General features: G+C 47.9%; 3 protein-coding genes; 1 reads left to right on the top strand and 2 right to left on the bottom strand.

The window, feature by feature from the left end:
- Positions 1–1,967: 1,967 nt before the first annotated feature.
- GSTUM_00004200001 (uncharacterized protein) lies at positions 1,968–5,168 on the top strand (the record flags this gene model as incomplete). XM_002835247.2 has 2 exons in its annotated part: positions 1,968–3,837; positions 4,021–5,168. The coding sequence occupies 2 exons, from the start codon at positions 1,968–1,970 to the stop codon at positions 4,605–4,607; spliced, it is 2,457 nt and encodes an 818-aa protein (XP_002835293.1). The 3' UTR covers positions 4,608–5,168.
- A 2,023-nt stretch (positions 5,169–7,191) lies between these two features.
- GSTUM_00004199001 (uncharacterized protein) lies at positions 7,192–8,919 on the bottom strand (the record flags this gene model as incomplete). Its single annotated transcript, XM_002835246.1, has 4 exons — positions 7,192–7,900; positions 7,969–8,231; positions 8,341–8,603; positions 8,664–8,919. 4 exons carry the CDS (start codon positions 8,917–8,919, stop codon positions 7,192–7,194), a joined length of 1,491 nt encoding a protein of 496 aa, XP_002835292.1.
- Positions 8,920–16,215: 7,296 nt separating this feature from the next.
- On the bottom strand, positions 16,216–17,919 carry GSTUM_00004198001 (uncharacterized protein). XM_002835245.2 has 1 exon: positions 16,216–17,919. The coding sequence occupies exon 1, from the start codon at positions 17,548–17,550 to the stop codon at positions 16,372–16,374; it is 1,179 nt and encodes a 392-aa protein (XP_002835291.1). The 5' UTR covers positions 17,551–17,919; the 3' UTR covers positions 16,216–16,371.
- Positions 17,920–23,046: the final 5,127 nt, after the last annotated feature.

The following is a 23,046-nucleotide window of genomic DNA, read 5'->3' as shown; positions in this document are numbered from 1 at the left end:
ACCTGTACTCGAGTATTCATCCTGCTCCGTCTCTTGAGCTTTGGCTCGTGCACGCTCGGGCATCCTCTGTGCGTGGTTCAGCTTGTTGAAGCCGAGATGCTTTGGGGTAAGTTTAGGTGTTATAGACCTCCGTCCCGTAGTTGTTTCTTTCGTCTACGGTACCCGGGTACGTACCGGTCCGCAACAGCCTCTCCCTTCCTGACCCGCTTCTGCCAACCACCCATCATAAACTTTGTTGGAACCCGTTCTACATATTACTCACAGACGATGCCCTTTTGTAGCTACGGTACCGGTAAATCCGTTTACGGAGAAGGTCCCTTTTTCTGCCATTGGTACTCGAGTACTCGTCCCAGCCAACCATTCGCTTCTTGCACACACCCTTTCCATTCAACCCCTCAAAGTCTCTCTTTTTTCCCGGTTTCTTCTGCACCCCCCTCATATCATAGCCTCTCCTGGCCACCCTTCCCAATTCCGAACACTTTCAAACTCCCGTCGCTTCCCCTTGTGCTCAAGTAGACTGCCGCCCTGCAGGGCTTGGCCTAGCCAGCAGTTCGAATCGCTTCCCTCTTGCATCCCTGATAGGCTGTCCCTGTACACATTGCAGATACGCTGCAAAGCCAGTGTCTACGTGTTCGTCTAGATCTTGGGGGGAAGTGAGGGACAGGATAGGCGGAAAAAGATTCGGAGGCCAGAGAGGAAGGGAAGAAAAGAGGAAAAAGGAAAAAGGGAAAGAAAACAAAAAAGAAAAAAGAAAGGAAAATAGATCCTGCCAGCAAGAGAGAGTCTAACACGCTACACGCATGCACTCGTTTGTTGCTCGAATCGACGACAGCAAAGGCTCCAATTGTTTGCTCTGATTTTGATTTTCTTTCTGGAATTGGGGAAATTTGACGGGTCTAATTGCTGGATTCTGTCGTCCCCTTTGAACCATTGTCACCGATTATCACTAGGAGCACTACAGTGTTAATATTTACCGCCGTCAACCATTGTAACATTATCATGTACGAGTACTTCGCCTGATCATCTAAAGTAGGTGGGGGCACTCCGACAATAATAGCTCCCAGGAAAACATGAACCGGCTGCCTAGGGGAGATATATCCATCCGTTACTGTTGCTCCCTCGGGTACTACTAGTATCATCACCATCATCACCATCATCACCATCAAGGACATCATCATCACCGTTTACATCAAAATCCACTTTGGGTGGTGGTGCTTGCTCACCTCGGTCCATCAGCATCATCAATATCATCAGCAGAAGCAGCACAGCTAAACTACTCCCTAGACTCACCGCCAATTATTTTCACGCTATCCTGCGCTTCATCCTCCTGCTCCTTCGTCTTTCTCCGAGTCCCACAAGCTTTTACGCCTTCTCCAGCAATTACCCCCCCTCGGGTCTAATTCTCAGTCTAATTCTGCTATTGCTGACGTCGGCGTGGCCATCCTTCTCAACACCCACCACCACCACCACCACCCCTTGAGCGAACCACGTCAATCCCTACCGACTTTGACACATCCGGCTCCTCCTCACAACTAACGACACCACCTCTACAATCGACTCACCTTCATACCCACACCACTCACCACTCTCGTCTACCTCTCCCTGCTACTGCTGCTACCCCCCCCCCTCCCACCTCCTCCTATATATCCACAAGCCCGTTTCGTCTTCCCATTTCTTTCCCTCTTCATCAAAGAAGAGGCTGTCTACTAGCCATCATACGTACTCATCCCTCCACACGGACTCCTGCTGAGCTACTGCTCGCAGTGCATCATCACCTGCACCATCGTCATCGCCGCCTCTCTTCCACCTGCGTCACTGTTGCCCTTCTCCTCCTTCTCCTCTACCATTCCCTCCACTCTGGCTCTTCTCATTGTATACACATAACCCTGACCTCCGCTCCTGTGTTCACAATTGAGCCCACCAAGAAAAAGACCAGAAGTCTTCCCCACCTCCTCTACCTCTTCAAGATGTTCGACCAACTCTTTTCGAGGAGGAACTCTGAGGTTGAGCACACTTCCCCAACACGTGAGAGCGGGACTCCCGTGTCACCCCATATGCCCATAAGTCAGTGCATTGCTGGAGAAGTAGCAGGGATTGGTATTTCGATTGGGTATTGCGATTCCCCTCCTCCCATTATTTCAGTCGAGTCAATTGTGGCTGCTAAACCCTGGTATGAGGATTTTCCGGACTACAGTTTAATTTCCGTAGGACCCAGAGATGGAAACGAAGAGGAGCACTCCTCTGCCGGACACACCCGGGGCTGGAACGCTAGCGGCTTTCTCGCTGCCATCTGCGGCATAGGCATTGCCCTCTCTTTCTGGACCCCAAGGAACTTGTGGGTGATTATGGGTGGCTTTGGCCTTAGGCGGGAAAAGAGACAGCAGAAGTCACGGGAACAGGTTCGTGTCCGGGCTAGGGAAGACGTCTATGCCCACGAGCGTATCGGGACAAGGTCGGGGGGGAAGGGTAAGCAACGAGCCATCGAAGCTTCCGAATCCGAGGGCGAGTCCTCCACCACCTTGGGAGAGTCGACCCCGCTGCTTGTCGGCCCACACGTCCCCTCTTATAACAAGATTGACGTCTACGATCCGGACGAGGAGCCCAAGCCCACTTTTAACCGTGGTGATCTCGAACCGGTCCCGGTTTCCCCAGTTGAGAACTTGCTTACCACTATTGAGGAGGACATTGAGCCCCGATCGTTGCCGAAGAACTCAGGCTTCCAACTTCCTGAACGCAAGTTGCAGACCGAGCAGCCCATCCTCGAAGGCCCTGAGGCCGCCGAGGTGGCTACTCCAGATTCCGAGGGTCAATGTCCCTTCCACGTTCGCAAGAACAGCCTCCAGATCCAGCCTCTCCCGGTGTCGATCGTCATCCCCACCGGGAAGCCGGCTTCCATCAGGAGACCCAGATCTGAGGAGTCTATCGTTGGTTCGCCCCCGAAAGATTCACCAGCCTCATCTTACCGATCTCGCTCGCTCCCCCGTGCTTTCGCTATGCGTGATGCCTCGAGGAGGCGGGAGGAGGAGGAGGAGGAGGAAGAAAAGGAGAAGAAAGTTGAGGAGCCACAGGCGATGGAGCCCGAGCTCGCCGCTGAGACTGTCCCCGAGCACATCCAAGCCGAGAAGGAAGAAAATAAGGAGAAGGAAGATAAGGAGGAAACACCAGTTTTCAATCTTATTCCTGCCACTCCTGCCGCTATTCCTGAGGAGGTTCGTGATGCTGCCGAGGCTGCCATGAAGGAGGCTCAAGATGACAAGGCCTCGTCCGAAGAAGACAAGAAGGACCATCGCAAGACCTTGAGCGATAGCGCCAGTATTAGAAGCAGGAAGCACTCGAGGGCTAACTCCCTCTCTGATCTGAGGGAGGAGCCGGAGGAGTCCGCCGCACCCGCCAGGGAAAACAGTGGTTCTTTGACTGTTGACTACAAGGGCAAGCAGCCCGCCACTTCCGACGAGGACGATATCTCGATTGTAGATCACCCCGTCTCCGCCAGTCCCGACCAACTCTCCATCAACGAGGAGGTGAAAAAGACTGAGGAGCCCAAGCCAGCTCCTGTCGTCGACTCCCCATCTCACGGACCCCCACCATCCCGCGGCGGAAGCATCATGGATGACGGCAAGTCCATCAGCTCGCAAGACCCCAAGTCCAGCCCCAGCCGCAAAGGATCCTTCCGCCGTATGGTATCTGGTCTCCCAACCCGCCAGCCATCCAACGACGCAATGAAGAGGGAGGGCTCCCTCAGGAGGTCACTTACTTCAGTGATTCCGGGTGGAAAGTCGAAGAAGAGGGACAAGTCGGCGCCTCCATCATCAGCATCTTCACAGATCCTCAAGCTAGGTGAGCCAACGCCCCCACCTACTCCCCCGGAGACAAGGACGTCGAGAGACGAGGCAGAAGCGATTAGACCGTCTTCCCGCCGCTCAGAGAGATCAATCACACGATCCATGAGCTGGAACAATGCCATCTCGAAATTGTCTTTGGGCGATAAGAAGCGAAACGCGGTTGCTAAGCAGGCTTCAGACACTGAGGCACCTGCGGGCTCCAAGTCGACCACCGATGTCCGCGAGGCTATCAAGCCGCCCAGTGAATCCATCAACACTGCCTCCCCAGTAAAGCCCGATGAGACTCCCGCCGTATCCCCGGTCGCCGGTCCTTCATCCGACGACGCACAGAGCACGAGAGAGGAGGAGAAGCCGAAGCCGGCATCCCGCCGATCGAGCTGGTGGGGTATTTCGAAGGAATTGAAGAGGAAGAATAGCATTGCAAAGTCAGATAAGGGTGAGGAAGTTACCACCAGACCTGCTACTGCTACCTCCACTACCGCCCCCGTAGTAGCACCCGCCACCCCCGAAGGAAAGGGAAAGGAAGTTGAGCGACCAGCTGAGGTCACTACTGAAGCCTCTCCCGCTCCTCCTCCCGCTCCCGCCATCCCCACAGAGGGGGTTGCCAAGTCCGACGCACCCGCCGCCATTGCTGAACCCGCCACTACCGAAACACCCGCCACCGAGACCCCTGCAGCAGCTGCCGCCTCCCCCCCAAAGCCGATGCTTAAAGAGCGAGTAGAGCGAGTAAAGTCAATAAAGTCGTTCTGGGGCAGGAAATCATAAGCATGCCGAATTTTCCCGAATTTTTTATTTTCACGACATAATCGACATAATCGCATAATTCACGATATGAAAGCTTTATTGATTGATTTTATTCCAAATTGCAAACAGCGCCCATATAGAGCGTGCATTTTGTTTATTTTTATTTGTTTATTCTCATTCCATGAATTCATTTTTTTCATTTTCTAATTTCTTTTGTGTGGCAAGATTGAAACGAACAGAACGGACGAGAGGACGATTCTTGTATAGTATAGTACGTTATTGTGTCTTTTCTCCCTTTGTTTACATTTTCTATTTTTCTCTTCCCGGATATCTAGTTTGCTCTCGGTTCCTCGCATAGCAATGATGTAGAGGTGCATCGCATGGGGTTTTCTTTTTTCTTTCCATTTTCATCCTTCCGTTAGCTTGGTAGCATTCGTTTGGGGGAGTTTTTTCATGATTCTCTTTTCACTTCTTTTCACTTCATTTCGTTTCTCATTCTTCTCTTTCACAGCTCGAAGTATGGACTGATGATATGGATTATGCACGTATTTGAGTTATTATCAATAGCGAGTTTGATGGAGTACTTTTTTCTTTTTCCATTCGTCACCGATTTTTGCATCACATCAATGAATGATCGGGTGAAGGTTATTGGGTCATTTATGGTCACTCGTAACAATCGATTATGACCGCCATTTTGTGGGGGTATTGATGGTGCTTTCCGGAGTACGAGTAGACTAGTTTATCGTCAGGTCGGCATGAACTGCTGTGATAATTGAGTTGGATTGGATAGGATTGGGTGGAGGCCGGGCTTTATCGTCATTATTGTGCGAGTTCCTGTGTCTGTTGTGGGGCTCGTGGGGGTTGTCATGCCTTGAACATCAACTCCGATGATCGATGGAGGCGACGACTGTAGTATCATAACATGGCGGAAAAAAAAAAAAACCCTCTACAAACGCACACGTCCACATGATGGATATCTTGCGAAAAACCAGGAACCCACCACTACATGCGCGGGGCGAAACCCTTTTTTAAAACCCACCGCTTGGACATGATTTTTTTTGTGATGACGAGAATCCGGTAAGTCATTTCTCAGGCTGTTTGTTAGATTGCGGGGGAAAAGAAGAAATTCCACTTTCTGGGGATTGGCAGATATCGCGTTCATAACAACTCACTCGGGAACCCTGCAGTGCGCTTCATGCATAACCTACCTGCTTGTGCGCAGACAAGAGGTGTGTGTATGTCTTGTGGGGAGGGGCTGGTTAAAGGGTATTTTCTTTGCTCCAGGGATAACTATGTCTTACCCATTACCGTTCGTAAACCTAAAGAACAGACAGAATCGGAGCACCTCTTGAAAGAGTGTAAAAATAAAAATAATTCCTGTCTACTTCTGGGAGCACAACGCTTTGTCGTGATGTGATAAGTTATCGGCGAAACCTATGCTGTATTCCGCAGGATAAATGTGGGGGGCGGGGAGAGAGGAGGTGTGTGTGATGCTTGGCGAATCAGTGAGAATTCGTTAATCGATGCGTCGGTCGGTTTGCTGGATTCGTCCGTTGGTGGCTCTCTCACCTTGTCCAACCTCCTCCTCCTCCTCCTCCTGGTGGGTATCATAGGTAAGTAAATTAGCAGAACGTGCTAACGCCGGTGTCGGATAGGCGCAAGTTAGCATTTTGTTATAATAGGTAGAGAAGGACCATCTCTGCCTTGATCAAGATTTTAGGTGTGATCATGGGCTCCCCAACGGTTGGTCAGGGAACTCGGAGGGGTATCCTTCGTAACGAGGGGGGAAGGTGAATTTGCCGTGTCGTGTCTACGGTATGCACGCAACGGTCTTGAGGCTTTGGAACCATTTTGGTTGGGAGTGGTGGTACTGTACATGATAGGTTTTGATGCCTATCGTGGATGGCCGGCGCCTAGGTGCTCTCTTGAGGATAGCCTGGGCATTGGGAGGTTGTCGGTTTGGTTAGTGCCTTTTCGGTCTGGGGGTTGTGGGGTTTCGGGAGCATGGGGTATTAATCCGAAGACTTGCCGCTGCTGAGCACTCGCACGCGTATAGAAGGGTAGCACCGGGATAACCGCTCTTATCTTGAGGCACGTCGAGATTGGTTCGGGGATGCGATTGCCCTAGCGACGGGTTTTTAGGGTGGCTGGGTCGGGGGGAAGTGAGGACCTTGGGTGGTATCATACTGAGCCAACATCGTCATCTACGGGTGCTGCGCACAGCTCTCCCTCGAAGAGGGATAGAATTTTCAAGGCTTGAGGGTAGCTCACTATTACTCTCAGGACACGGTTCCAAGGAAATGTTGCGTTCGGAGCGTGCCGGCATAACTCGTAGCACCAGTGCAGCGGGTATGAGACCTTGATAATGCTTTCTGCCTCCTTGATGCACGGTATATTCACTTCCTCTCCTCCGTACTACATGAAGACTGAATGCAGAGCCACCCCCTCATAGCACATCACTCGGTTTATCATCCCAAACGCCCCGAATAGAAGGTCTACAATGTCCCACATGCACAATACGCCACAAAAAAGCAGCGGGGTTCTTATATTTGATTACTTCGAAAATTGGGGTTGCGACACCACCGACGTTGCAGATCTACCCTCTCTACCAGTTCCTCCTGTTCCTTCCATAAGCCCTGCGCTTCGGCCCACTAGGCGTGCTCGTAGCAGGCGGGCCCGTGGCCGTCTTTGGAGTGGTGGTAACCTGTGGAGGTGTAGGCTCAATCGCCGCTCCGCCTCCCTGCTTAAAGCCCCACATAGGCGCGGGCGTATACACCGGTATCGGTACCGTGAGCCCATACCCGGTCGGACCAACCCCCCAAGGAGGACTAGTAGGACTAACGAAACCCGCCATAGTTTCACGAATCGTGACCGTGGAGGAAAAAGGCGTCGACTGTGCCCCGTTCAGCTCCCGCGCGCAGTACCCCGTTCCGTAGACGTTATTGCACCGCAGGACGACAACGTCTTTGTTCACCGTCCACATGCGAAAGTCTTCCATCATTATGTCCGTTAAGGGGACGATATTGCTCCCGCGGATAACGATGGGGCCGCGAGAAATGCCGTTGTCGACTGTTCCTGTCCAGTTCTTGAATTGAAGGTCCGAGATGGCGATAGCGCCCGTGTTGGGCTCTGTGCGCCCGTACCAGTACTGGTCTATATCGAGGGCGTAGGTGGTATCGTAGGCGTGGAAATTCTCGAATATGGAGTTGCGGACGTACCCGTTTGCACCGTTGCCGCCTGGCCAGGTCTTTATCATGAGCATCTGCGTGCACTGGTGGACGTATATGTTCCTCATGTGGATGCTTTCGATCTGACTTCCGGCTATTTACCCTTGTCAGCACTGTCGCTTTACCAATACCGGAGAGGAGGAAGAGGAGGGGACATACTTGCTGCGTTCAAAGACCCGATACTCATGCCTCCACTCTGATTGCAGTAAATCTCCTCGATGAGCACGTTTTTGGAGGGAGTCTTGACGGAGATACATTCGTCGCGGTTGGTAACTTCTATGTGGTGAAGGTAGCAATTTGACAGACAGATTAGATCGATGCCGTCTAGGCCGCCCTTGTTCCCGCCGCGGATGGTGATGTGGTAGTTTTCGAGGTTTGTAGCGTCGTTGTGGAATAGGTGGAAAGTTGGGGAGTCGATCTGTGTGCCCTCCGTCAGCACCGGTATCTAATCGGGGAAGAGGGGGGGTTACTAAAATTAGGTCGTGCACGGAGTAGTCCACGCAAGTCATGAACTATTGTTCGTTAACGCTTTTATCTCCCCTTGGCCTGGTTCGGGCGGTGGTAGAGCATACCCTCAACAACCTTGCATTCTGACTAGACCCAGAAATTCTCTGCCTGTAACCTTGTCCTTGGATAGCTCCCTTGCCGTTGCTAGAGTACATCTCAAAGTCCGTGGCTCTCTTCACGACAATTGCGTTCCCGTTGAAGCGTCCGTCTTCAGACAAGGTGATCAGTCCATCCAATTGGAAAGCCCATTTTGTCCCCGCGTTGAGTACCACTCCGGTAGTAACTATCGCCACCATCAGCCCGCTGTCCTTCCGTCCGAGCGCACAAGAGGGAAAGGAGATACTCAGATACTCCCCCTCAGGCACCAACAGCGTCGCTCCCCCACTGGCTTTAGCAACGCACTGCGAAAATGCGTTGGTAATGGCGACACCGATATCCGTCTTCCCATCCGCCACAGCTCCGTAGTTGAGGACGTTACAGATAGTGCCGGACTTCTCGCTGAGTGAAGTTTTAGGACCCACTGGGACCCCTCCCACCAATTGTCCCGATACCCCCCGGACTAGCAATATCGCTGCAGCGGTGGCAAGTGAGAATCTCATGATTGGAAGCGGTTTAGGAAAAGAAGGTAAAAGAAAGAAAGAAAGAAGGGAAACCTGCGCGACAGACGTAAAGAATGTGATATCTGGGTATAAGAAGGGGGGAAAAAGAATGGACGGAATGGGAGCAATTCCTGTTTCTTCGTATAGCTACCTATCCTACTTGTTATGAAAGGTCTACTCGGAGGGTGGTGAGAGCGGGGGGATTTATATCTCTCGTATCCATTCACACGGCACCCGGATACGGGGGTACGTCGATAGAGTGTGGGTGGCTAGGAATTGTTCTGTATACAGTACTGCTATTGTACCGCTCCGGGCATGGTAGGCACTCATGACTGGGTCTGTATTCCCGGCAGGAAGGATTCACCAAATGAAGGAGGAAAGAATTATCTTGCTGGGCGAGCGGATTAGGAAAACAGGGGCAAAGGGCTACCGCAACTTGGAGAGGGAGGCGGTCGATTATGTTTTGTATCAATGTCCTGTTTCGGAACTAGCATTGAGGGAAGGGACTTTGACTCTAAGGTGGAGTTTTTCGAACCTATAGAAAGAGTGAAGCGTATAAAATATGAATGTTCTTATTGATTTGTTAACAGTTTGAATTTTCTGGCTTGGGGGGATCCCCCCACGAGATTTTTTTTTCAGAGTTAGAAAGGTGTTATTTGTTTTTTTTGCTTCTTATCTTTAGTTATGATTTCCATCACCTCTTCACGAAACCAATATATCCCCGACAATAGGCTCCCACGATGTCCCACACTAGCCCATCTCGGAAGGGGGAGAATGAGCCGATCCCTTCCACTTCACGGGAATGAGTTGTTCCTGATGGAGCAGAGGCAGGGATTACTCGAGTATATTCCCAGCACCCAGGTACAAGTATCGTGGGGATCACGCGAGTGTTTCAGGTTTGCTTGCCACACAGTCAAGATGAAGCCGGGAAAAGGCGTTATGCAGTAATAAGCGAGCCCCGGTACTATACGGGCACAGTGGGTTAGGTGGTTTTCATCTTTTGGTAAAGTACGAGTACAGTGCATGTAGAAACGGGGAATTGGAGGGGTTTTGGTGGTGGGTTGAGATAGAGTGGATGTACTACGTGTAGTACTCTACTGTACAGAGCTTGTATTGGGCAAATCCGTGTTTAAAAAAAAATAGTTAGTGTTACGCAACTGCTCTACAGTATTCCATAAATTATCGGGCACTGTTCTGTTTATAGCAGGATAGGGGTTCACTGTTGATCACTCGGGGTTGTTAGTTTGGAGATTATTCGTGGGCGCGGCGCGGTTCACCACCGATGGGTCCGGTTACTTGTGGCTCTTTGCTTCTTCCTTTTTCTCCGCACTACAATGCTATCGGCACCTCGATTCACTGCTAAGATAGAGCAAAAGCATTTAGAGCTGTTGGAAACGGTGGATGCGGCTCGATATACCCGGAACCAGCTCGACATGGTCGGATGCTCAGGTTATTGTTTCACTTGTGTGGAGAGAAGTTTGTATTTGTTGTTCACTCTCTCGGTGAGTAATTATTATACCTTGAATTATGCTACCGTTCTTCCGGTCTCTTACGGACCAACTTATCGCGTACCGGCCTTGCTACATTGGCCTGAACCGGCCCAAGGGTGGTATTCGATACCCACGGTCACTTACCGCGTCTACGTTCTAGCTGACTCTGTCGGTCGCAAACACAGCATCACATTCCCGACCCCCGAAGGCATTGAGGGCATCAAGAATCATCAAGCCTCTCCCGCCGAGCAGCTCCCGAACCAGGTTCATGGAAGACCAAACAAGCCAAGTTTTCCCTTGTTTGTGTGGACCTGTGGAAAGTTCTAGCCGGATCTGTTGCCAGGGCGACAGGTATCTTGTTCAGTTTGGGTGCGGAAGAAAGAGACCTGGGGATCGCCATTGCTCATGTAACGACTACACCTTCTGTTTCTACAGGTATATGTTTAGATGTCAAGAGGAAAGTACGGTAGTTACTCAAATCCCATGAGCAGGAGCAAGTGTTCCTAACCGTCCCGGGCGGGGGTGGATGAGGACGGCAGGGCATGGCGTCCAGCATTCACAAAGACGGCCGTCTAAGGGGGTGGACGCCAGGGCCCTGCATTCTTAGTGCAAATGGCATGTTCCGGTCGTCACCTGTAGGGCCCGGTAGGAACTCAGTACATTCCATATCTTGAGACATTGGCAGAGCCCGCCGGCCCGTCCGCCCCGTCCATGCCCGAAGACGGACGGACTGGACGTTTGGGTTCACTGGCATGAGCACAGCATCCTACAGGATGTATCCCAGGGTCTCACCCAATACCGAACACAGCGAATGACCAGCTCCAATACCCGAAGGTTAGTTTCTCCCCGCACGTCCCCTAGATATGGTATTCCTAGGGTAATAACATTGCAACAGTGGAAGCTGAAAGCCAAGGTCTCATACCTCACGATGGCCCCCTGGTTCACCAACAATGCCACCTTTGAATAATCTTTTGTCTGCATATCGTGCCGTATACTTGTTCTCCTGCCAACTGCACCATGGCAGTAGCACTTTCGCCATGCCTCTGTCGTACCGTCCGGAGGGAACAATGAAACCCTACACAAACCCCTACGAAGTGATCCCAATAGAAGGCGTGTGTGGAAGCAGACAAGTTTGTGCAGAGGCATGCTTGATTGTGCGGGGTTGTGAGGGTTTTATTGGTTATGGAATCACATAGTATTTCCACTGGTGTGCGAGAGCACTTGAAATAGATGTCCATACCTTCCTGTATTCAGTATTTAATCGTCTACCTGTTCTCCTGGAAAGACATATCGATACTTGCAACACCTTTGGTCCTCACTTTTACACAGCACAGTTTTCTGTGGTGAAAAATCAACCCAGTGAGTATTCACAAGCGGACCGCCTTACCCCGTTCCTGTTGGTTCCTTTCTTCCGCTATCTCTCTCGTCACTTTGCTCGTTTTGCTGTCCTCCTTTGCGTTTCTCTTTTATACACGCTACGGCCTTGATTCATTTTCTTATCCCTAGTCATTATGTGAGTGAATCTATCACCTTTTTGGTGTCTCTGCTCATAATCCTTGTAGTAAGTTTCTATCTGGATGAACTACTAACCATATGCCTCAGGAAGCCACAATAGATCGTATTACCGATCAGAAATTCCACAAATTCACCTCCAAGTCGGTCAAGGTAGCCGCACTCCTAGGCCTGCTCAGATGCCATTTCCTACTGCTCCATCCTTGGTCCCACAGACCCCCGTGGCCCCACGTCTTTGTAACCACCACGTTACCAATCCGAAGGGCCAGGATCCTCCTCAACTGGAACAGGTTCCGGCCATTCTGTGTCAGGAGTCCAGGTCTACGGAGAGTCAGAAGTGCATTGAGAGATTCAAGCACTGGCAGTTACAAAAAGGACGATATGATTCCTCTGGATGTGGCGAGAAGGGGCTTACAATGAAAATTTCGATAGAAGACTACATTAGCTTCAAAAAAGCTTTAAACGTCGATGAGGATGAAAGGTTGGGCTGTTTCTCCCATATCCAGTGGGTTCTTTGCTAAATGTATTTAGGTTTCCAAGATATTCGTTTAACTCGTTATCTTCAATCCTAAAATTCACACAGAAGTCAAGCACTATCCATGAAGGGATTGTAGAGACCATTTCAGAAGGGTTTACATTGGCACGTGACAGCCATCCAGGGAGCATCATGGACAAGGTGCGCATTGTGAGAAACCAACGATTCACCGGTTTTGATGGGAATTATTATAGATCCAAAAAGACCCCTGATGCTGCATTAAAAATCGAAAGTGCTGCCGGGAAACAGGTGGTGAAGTTTGCCCTGGAGGTTGGTCTCTCTGAGACATATGATATGCTGGTTGAGGATGTCAAGATGTGGCTTGAGGGTCACGAAACGGTATCTGCGGTTATGCTTTTCAAGCTTGAGGAGACTCCGGATTATAAGTGCCCAGTTCGTGACCTCGATAATGAACAACTTTCCCAACTCAGATTCCCCAGATGGCGAGAGATAACAGGAGAGGTATTTACCCTTGAGCATATGTATGGACCTGCCATATACAAGGGATTTTCTTGGGTGGGAAAGATTACAGGGTTCATTGAGATTTGGAAGCGGGATCTAGAGTCAGGATTAGCTGTTCATTTTGGTGATCGTATTGTGAGTAAGCACTCGAAGAGAATAGCAAGTTACCATTGCTAATATATATAGGATCTTATCGACTCCTCCAATCTCCTGCAAGCTAAATTCTTGCTCAGTGAGTTCTTGGATATTCCAAACGAGGATGACTATGAAATACCCTTCAAGTGGGAACGTTGTCTCAATCACCTGGCAAACGATATCAGACAACTGGCTTCTGATAGGTGTCGTCAGATGTTAGTAGACCATGAACGGCAGATGAATATTAGGGACCTCAACTATCAACCTTCCTTGCCCCCACTCTCTTCACAGTAGCCAATTATGCCTTTTTACCTAATGTGACCTTATTACATCTTTATAGGTAGCTATTCTCATGTTTTTTTTTATACTTTTTTTACTTGAGGGGAGTATTAGGAGGGGATATTATGGTTCCCTTTCAGTGTAGTAGTTTTTCTAGGAGCAGGATGGCATTCCGGCGAGGGGGGGGTTTTCCTAGAAGGTTTTCACAGAAGTTCTTGAGCTTGCGGTTTACTTGTGAGCCTTTTACGCTTGGGATAGTTTTCTGGGGAACTTATTTGCTGGCGGCTTGTGGAAAAAATGAAAATGAAAATCGAGACTTGTCTACACCAAGCACGGTATTGTCATCTCCTACTTTCTACTTACAAGACGGTAGATCTAGCAGCCTGGATTTGTTAGTTAAAGCATCACGAGGGACAATGAAAATACCATGGAGGCGAGAATGTGCTTATATTTTAGCTTCTTCATAGTCAGTAGAGGTTACTGTTCTGCAGAGTATGGTTCGTACAATCCAAAAGGTGCGCCAATCAACAACTCGTCAATTGATTATATATCTCACTATCAAGATCTGTAATTACTTCAAAAAAAAAAACCACTATGTTCTTCCCTTTGGTATTCCCAATAACCTAGTGGTTTTTTCGAAGCAATATTTTATCTTAGCGGGGGGGTATAATCATATAAAAATGCCAATTGCTGGCGTACGTTTTGGGCTGCACGAACCATATTCGTCGGGACATGTGACCCGGAAAGGCATATTATAAGGGGTCTCTCTTTCCCCCCCTCCTTTAGTTCATCTTGCAAACTAGCGAACAATCGTGCAATTTTTGCGGCGAAGGTGGGAACCGCGATAAACGCTTTCGGGAATATTACCTTCTCCCTTCGCTTCCTTCAGTATTTTCCGCTTACGCATTGTGAAAACCCGTTCGACCGAAGACGCGCGATCGCCAATTCGGCAAAAGCAGTTTTATTGCGTGGAAAAGCATTGCTTGCCTACCTCTTTCCTGCGGGGCAGTGCAGCTTGCTAAACGCTTCTATTACCTCTCCAAACATAACGTGGTCCTTTCAGTAACGTATGAGCAATAGCAAGAAGTGATCTTGAAGTGGTGGCGGGAATACTTATATGAAGTCTACTCCTGAGTCCTTATGATACCGTCAGGATCGGAGTAATCGAGGATGTTGGCGGGGCGACTCCAAAGCCGCCTCTTACACCTTTGCGATACCGTATAGTACCGGTGCATGGGGGACAAGGTAAAAACAGATCTCCGAGTGATGAGGTATGATCAGCAAATACTTTCGAGGCGCAACTTTATTCCTTATTATGATATGGCGCGTGAATTCACAAGTTGCGTCATATAGGGATCGGATTCAACCTTCGGTTGGTTTATGTAGGGAAGAGGGAAAGCCCTCTTCCAAAAAAAGCTCTAGGGAAAGATGCGCATCCCCCTTAGCACATTACACGTTTTAAAGCGCTTTGCACCATATGGCATAAGGCACCGAGCCCGCCGGGGATGGTGTATTCGAGCTCACTAGACCAGGTGCCGATCGAGGGCTTGCTCAAATCGCCAGCACCACTTACGTACGCTGTCCACTGCCAATGTCGCCCACGGGGATACGCCGCCGTCTGAGCGCGTATTGAGTATTCTTCGATGATAGCATCCCTTTGGGGGGGGGGGTCAGGAAAACCACTTCTCCGTAGCGAATTTCCCTATGGAACTCGGAAAGGGAGGTTTCGACATGCCCCGGGAGAGGACGGAACCCCGGCCCGGTCAGACTGAGTGTACTTGCACCGTGTTTTTTTATTCTTGGTATGATACTAACAAAAAAAGAAAAGTGATTGTGGGCTGGTATGGTGTAAGTCTCTGTCAAATCCATAACGGAAACAAGTAGAACAAGGAAGCACAACAATGAGATCTAGCTTCTCTACTCGTGAACCCACTAAACACACTTGACTCGATTTTTCCGCGGAATAATTTTCAGAGCCTTCTAATAAAGAACCTTCGTGAGCCCTGATGAAAAGACCAAGTATCAAAGAAGATATCAACCAATCTCGAGACTGATTTCCACCCCCACCACTAGAGCAATTCGGGAACCCCTTGTTGGATGTGAGCACAGTGTATACCCCGATAGGGGGTAGAGAGAAAAGGCTTCGTTTGAGGCTGTTCGCTGGCAGGGCGCCATAACAAGGGTATGGATTGGAGTATGAAGCTATGAAACCGTTTCCCTCCGGATCACAAAATCTTCTTGGGGATAGCTGATATTTGGAAGGGCTAATTTTGACCGAATATATTGGTCTTACAACTACCATAGGATGCAGAGCCCCCATACCAAATTCTTGTGCCTGAGATAAATTTTCGACTTGGGTAGGGGAGGCGGACCTAAAACTCCAGTAAAACTCCAGGGGAGACATTGCGGCCCTGGCGATCAAGTTCACGGGGTGATGGTGATGATAATACTCCTCTTATGAGTACTATAGCCGATCTAGGAAAGCAAGGGTCTTCCTTTTACCATCATTCCCAAGGGTCATTGAAGGATGTCAGCAGAGCCCAAATGTAATGGAGGTGGTCGCTATCACCGATGATCACTCAGGGTTGAGTTTGGGTTCGAACGGTAAATTTGCAGAACTTTGACATCCATTATAAAGGCATTCCATGGAGATACAAAACGCCAGGAACCGGGTTGTGAGTCAAAGTTAGTATGAATAACTGCGATAGGTAATCGACAACTGGCTGTTCGAACCTTATCAAGTGATCTGGGATGACGAGTTGGAAGTTTACACTAAAAAAGTTCACTGGTCAAGGAACACTATAGGGGCAGTGTGACATCTGGATTGTTGAGATCCGGAAAGGTGAAGCGCAACTGTAGAATATCGAGTGGGAGCTTATGAAGCCGCGGAGCACAAAAACACTAAAAATTTAATACACTAAATAACATGACCTTCGTTAAACCGCTTCCATAAATCTCCGTAGCCAGGAGCAAATAATGAATTTATACTGCTGAGTTGGGAGACAATCTCCGCGCGCGCGCGTGTGTAGACATTACGAATTACGGTTTGCACCAGACGCCCTTCTCAGACGCCCCCTCTTCGGTTCCCGTGTAGTAACCATCGGTGATTAGGGTCTGCTCCACCTTGCTCCAGTAATCCCATTTTCCGGCTTCACCAGTCTTGAGATCTAAGTCTCCGATGCGTGCTTCAACACTACCATCCAAGTCGATGCGAAGAAAGATGGTGAGGTCGCGGACGGTCATGGCGGTGATAAATCTCTCCTGGCAGTATTGACTACCTTCCCGAGCAGCCTTGATGGGGCCCAAGGGGTCCATCTCGAGTTGCAAGCGCTTCAGCAGGGGCATCAACTCACTGCTAACAAGGAAGTCTACAGTGCGGTCTTCAATCACTTTCTTGGCATCCTCCCAAGTTTCTCCAAGACGGAGCTGCAAATTCTTCGGCGGGATAGATGGCAGAATGTGCTGCAGGGTATCCCTAACACGTGACTCTTCTCGAGAGGACAAATCAAGCGGGCAGAAGCTCGGCTTTCCACCATTCTTCTGGAGAAGTAACGCACAGGTTCTGCATCGCCTCCAGTTGGCGGGAGCGGAAGGAGACTGAACCACCCATTTTGGTTTGAACTCGACAAGAATCTGACGGGTCGAGAAATCCTTCCTTTGGAACCCCTCGGCAGTGACACCAGCTATCGGTGGCGTAGTGGTATCGTCGGTGTCCGGAGGCGTCGGCGGGAGATCTTCGACGGGACGTGGGCTCATATCCAGGATTACGAAGCCATAATCCTCCGTTTCCTCTTCAAGATATAAACCACGTCTCTTGGCGGGGCGCTTTCCAGCATTCTCCAGTTGAACAAGGTTGACGTTTTCCCGAAGTATGACTGATTTCGGGACCCTGATAAGTGTCGTCGGAACCAAAAGATGAGAAGGGAAGAGGGGGTGAAAAGTGTGAAGGAGGTGAGAGTAAGCTAACAAATTGGGCTGGGCAGAAGGGAGCGCTTTGCGGAGTCGCAACAATCTGTTGACATATTCATCGGCTGGAGGAGCCCCTGGCGGGGCGGAGAGGCGATAGATAATGTTTGCGGCGCCTTCCGCGAGGTATGTCAATTGAAGGTCTTCGGAAAGCAACGACACTGAAGAGAGGTCTGCCAGCGGGGGAACTGAGGTGGACGAAGTGGCATCGGTGGGGCTATCGGGCGGGGAAGCTAAGGCGGCCGAAGACATGCCTGTTGATGAATGTATCGAGGGTGGTGGTGGGGAGGATGTCGAAGTGGAGGCTCTATGGAGGATGTTTTTCGCTATCCAGGGCCTCACGTTGGGAATGAGAGGGATCAAGGCGGCGGAAAGGACCAGAACCAGCAATGACGCGGCAATCATGGGATGGTTGGCTTGGTGGGTTTAGTGACGGGGGAGACGACGGCGGGAGGCTAGACGCACTGGTGGAACCTGGGCAAGAGTTGGCGAAGACGACGGTTGCGCTATCGACCCTGTTGAAAAGGAAATTGTTGGCGAGAGGAGAAGCAGTTTTCATGTCAGTAGTGATGCTTAACCCTTTTCACGTCAAAGAGGCTCAAACGCCCAGATGAAGAAATGAGATCTGGTTGATGAAAAGCATTAAGAAATGCGAAAGAAGGGGGCGGGGGGAAGGGAGCAAGACGACCCCAGTAAATAAGCAAGAAGGGATGTGTCCCCATCACCTTGCCAGCTGCTGAATACCGGGCACTCTCAACATGCTGCCACCCGGATTCGTATCTCAGCGGCTGCAGTGGTGACAGAGACGGAGGAGTCTCCGTCTTTTGTCTCTCCCATGATCAGCAAAGTTTACTTTTTCGCACGGGATGGGCAATAGCAGTGAACAGGGTACCGTAGGGTAGGATTCCGGGGGGGGGGATCGATCAGAGATGGGAGAAGAGGGGGATGGAAAGTGGGGAGGAAAAAAGAAAAGCTGCGGTGGGAGTAGAAAAAAATAACGGGTATGATATGTACTTGAGTACTGTGCCATAGTTGGCACGACATTCAGGCTCTTGCGGGGGATGAGCTCGTCTTTTCCCCTTAATCTTCAGCATCCAACCTCCCCCGCAATTCAATCAGAATGGTGCCTATGATATCAGTCAGATGACCAAAAGTGCCTTCATGCAAACAAAAGTGAAGATCCTCTGGGGAGAAGGGGTGTCCCTTTGTCTAGGCGATCGTTGTGAAACCTGAACATACATAAATGCCGGCGGAGCGCAAGATGTCGGTTCCAGTTCCAGCTTTCACGCACACAAGCGAAGGGAGGAGAGAAAGGATGAAGCCCCCCACCTCCACCGATATCGTACTTGTGCTTTACTCGTATATAAGTACTCGCACCCTACGGTACAAGTGCTCGTACTGTACTTATACAATGCCGGTATGATACAATGCCTCGAGTTATCCAAGTTTTCGCTTGTCACATACGGGCAGGTTGGTTGCCAGGCTCGGACATGCCACCATGTTTGGAATCAACTGAACACCTGACACCAGCTGCCAGCAATGCACAGCTGACAGTACAGTCGTGTCTGAAAAGTCTACGTACCCCTGCTTGGCAACACCGCAACCAATAATCACCTCAACATCACCCCCTACCATGGCACCACCACACTCCCAAACCCTCAGAGAAGACCAGAAAAGGGAAATCTATATCCTCTATCTCTTGGACTGCTGAAAAGGTGGAAAATTTTCGACTACCCCTTTTAGTGTTTTAAGACATGATTAGTAAGTAAGATCACAACGTCAAGAAAAAGGTTCATAAGAGCAAGTATGAGAAATAGTAGAAGAAATCCAAAGATGCTGCAGCGAAAGCCCCTCCAAACAATTTCCAACAATTCCTCCCCGGTCACCTGCAGCCATGCTGGCCGAAAGCCATATGTGACACAAAAAAGAGCGAGTGCAAAAGTTCTCAAAAAAGCAAAGCGCAGATCCAAAGCAGTTGAAATGGTTGATTCACCTATTCCACCTATAACTCCTCTGGCTGAGAATCAATATACCTTAAAGCCAGAGATACCGGATATCTTTATCCCTTTACAGTACTTATTTTCTACCCATGAAGCCGAACTGTTAGGCGGAGACAAGCTGATAGACTTCAGAATTGTCTAGGCTAATCAAGATTTGTTTCTGTAGACAGAAACTATCTGAGAAGGCTCGAGTTCACTCGTTTCGTTTATGATTACTAAGAGTGAAGTAAATTTGGTAAAGTAAAATAAAATCGTAAAACAATATTATATTGTTAAGGTCTCTTCTCCGTTGCTTAATGATGTCTAAAGCTTAAGAGGCACTTCGATATTTATATTCCGCGTCTATGTGTTCACGGATTACATGTATTTATCATACAACTATATTCCTTTCTGATTATAACTCACAATGTCAGGTATTCTTGAAAGTTGCAAACACCTAGAGACTCTGAAAATCACCACATCCTCTTTGGCAATTCCAATATAACTAACTTGGAACCATATAGTTTCCAATGATAGTTATCTGATCTTTAGAGTCTTTAGACTTATGGCCTAGTTCCCAAGTTGAACTGAGTTGTCTCCAATTGTCTCCGTCGTTGATGAAATGATCAGTTTTATCTGCAGGTTGCATCTGTGAAGGTAGTCATAATCACAACCTTTTTTCAGGTCACCTGACTGTAAACCCCTATAACTCCTTACCTAACTGATAGATGTCTTCTGGAGGACCTCCTACTAATTTGCAGAAAGCTATTCCACCAAATTGACAGATATTCCCTTGGTCAGCAACCCTTGGTTGCTCTGGGTAACAGGGTTTCAATCACTATTGTAGTATTAGAAGTTCTCCTGTAATCACAATGTGTTCCGAAACCTAGTTACAACATTCTGTGAAGTCCAATGGCTTCTATGGTAGTGTCCCTTGGAGTTCTAGACTCTTTCAGATGTTGTAAGGTGGATGTGAATGTATTGGTCTCTTATTGAGATCCTTTACCATTCGATACTATCTCTTTGTGCGAAAATGTCCTGTTACCTACAGCCTATACCACAGGTATTATATTTTGGAAGCCTAGTAACTTTCTAAATAGTTGATAGATTTACTCTTTTCCACTTCTCAGACCTAGCTGATGGTCCCCTCTCATATATCCTGTGAACATGATCTAGTTGGATGGACAGCGGCGACATATACAGTGTTATTCTGACACCTTTAACTCTGTGGTATTATAGTCACAGGACGCAACTGAGATTAATATGTATGATGACGTGTGGGCCCCGTAAGGGGGCTGGAGGGGGGTGTTGGAGATCAGAGATTCCGATTCTGGATGGAGTTACCCTACTCAGGGTGACTCCTAGGTATCGGATCCCAATACTCCTAACACGAACCTACACTTTCCAGCCATTCTAGTACATTATATGATGTTTTCTCTCAGTTTTGGAATAATGAGATTTTTGGTACTCTAGTTTGTAATACAAATGAGTATGCAGCTAAGATGGAGGGGCCAGTTCTACTTAAGAGGCACAGTTCTATTCGACTCTAGAAGCCAGTTACTGTAAGAGAAATGCAGAAATTTGTTGCACAAATCATCTTTATGGGTGTGCATAGCTGCCGGAGTCTGGTAGAATTTTGGTGGCAACCAGCTCAGATTGGGGGAAAGTAAAGGTTATCTCTTGAGCAGTTTTAGCAAATCAAGTAATATTTGTATATGGAGCCTGTTCAGGTAGAAGGGAGGAAGGATTCAGACTGGTGGAAGAAGTTAGAGCCATTGCATTCAATCCTGCAAGTGTACTTTCAGAGGGCCTTACAGCCCAGTTCCAATCTTGCTATAGATGAAATGATTGTACGGTTTGGTGGTCGAAGTAAGCATACCTACTGCATGCCTAATAAGCCTATCACTTAGGACTACTACATTTTCGCATTCTGCTAGAAGGGCTATACTCGGAACTGGCTTTATACTTATCGAGCAATTGGAATTCGAACTCCTGATTAAGGATACTATCATGATTCTATATATCTTACACCTAACTCAATGGCCATTCATGATCTAGTTAAGAGTCTGTCCTATTGTACACACCAGTTCAATGTGTATATGGATAATTATTTTAGTAATATTACCCTCTTTCAGGTTCTTCAAAATTTTGGAATTGGGGCTTGTAGGACCGCACGCCAGAATGACAGTGCATTTCCTCCTGATATTCATAATAATTTTCCATGGCTTCCATGGAATCATCTTTGTGGAGCTCAAGTAGGCTCTATTAGCAATCCTGTTTTGGCTCTACAGTGGAAGGATAGTGGCTCTGTCCACATGTTATCTACATTTCATGAAATTGGCCAGTAAGTGGATTGTAAGTGAAAAAGGCCCTGTTCAACCAGCACTAATGCAGCCACTACTTGGCAACCGTTTACCCATGGCCATGATTGGGCTATCCTACCTATCCCTCAAATAATTGATGACTACAACCATAATATGAATGGAGTTGATTGGACTGATCAACTCTGTGCATTCTATTCTACTCAACTTAAAGCCCTCTGCAATTGGCTTCCTCTTTTCTTTTGAATCTTAGATACTTCAATTGTTAATGCCTTCATTTTATTTATATTTTTTTATCCAAATACTACTCATCGTCAATTCAGACTTGATCTTGCTAGAAGTTTATTTAAAGCATCTACAGATACTGTTAAACTCAGTATTCGCAAAACCTATAAACCAAAAATACAAACTTGCTACTTTTCTAAGCACAATAATATTCTTTCCCCACTGCCCTCAGGGCCTTACAACCTTATTCACCTTCCTCCTGGCAAGCATGCTTCCTGTGTTTTCTGTCGCTTTTCAGTAAAAAAGTATTCTATGACAAGATTTACTTGTTCTTCATGCGCGATCCTTCTTTGCAACTCGAATTGCTTGAATCAATACTATATACAATAGATGACTTAACTACTTACCAAGGTTGAGTGCTGTTTTCTACATTCCATGTCTTTTTTTTTTTTTTTTTTTGATTTACTTTCCACAGTATTGTTCTTTCTTTCCTTTTCTTAAGGGTTTTTCTTCATGTTCTTTCAGTTGCTTTTGATACTATCTGTAACCAGTATGGGTACTCAGTTATTAGTTTTGTTTTATGTTTTGTTTTAAGTATCGTTTGATACTTAGTTTTGTTTTATGTTTTGTTTTAAGTATCGCTTTGATACTTGGTTTGTTTTAAGTATCGCTTTGATACTTGATTTGTTTTAAGTATCGTTTGATACTTAGTTTTGTTTTATATTTTGTGTTAAGTATCGCTTTGATACTTGGTTTGTTTTAAGTATCGTTTCAGACTTAGTTTTGTTTTATGTATTGTTTTAAGTATCGTTTTGATACTTGGTTTGTTTTACCAAAGAGTATCGCTTGATACCTTTGATTAGCTTCGTTCATGCTAGATATGAACAAGATTTGTGTATTTAAAGACCGCCTGATCCCACGATGGAAAAGTCAGAATTCGACAGACAGCATTTCAATATACTTGGTTGAACGGAAACATCTTTGTTTCTCAGAACATCCTTAGAAGCCCCCTTTAAGTTCTCAGCTCATGCCTCCTACCTGGAAAAAAAGAACAACCTGCCAAAATATAGTAATAAGTACCGATAACGGAAATAGCACCTTTGAAAACACCGTTAAAATGCGTAACAATGTTTAAAAGAATAAAAGAATGACCAAAAAAGTGGAAAGGGACGAGAAAAGCGTGGATAATAGGAAGAAAATTTTAAAAAATTATTGAATAAAAA

The sequence above is a fragment of the Tuber melanosporum genome (assembly GCF_000151645.1).
Source record: "Tuber melanosporum whole genome shotgun sequence assembly, scaffold_100, strain Mel28".
NCBI lineage: Eukaryota > Fungi > Ascomycota > Pezizomycetes > Pezizales > Tuberaceae > Tuber > Tuber melanosporum.
The sequence above is the reverse complement of the archived record's forward strand: the minus strand, read 5'-3'. Positions and strand labels throughout refer to the sequence as shown.

Coding starts and splice junctions, on each gene's coding strand:
- GSTUM_00004198001 (XM_002835245.2), bottom strand. CDS start 17,550: ATGTCTTCGGCCGCCTTAGCTTCCCCGCCCGATAGCCCCACCGATGCC.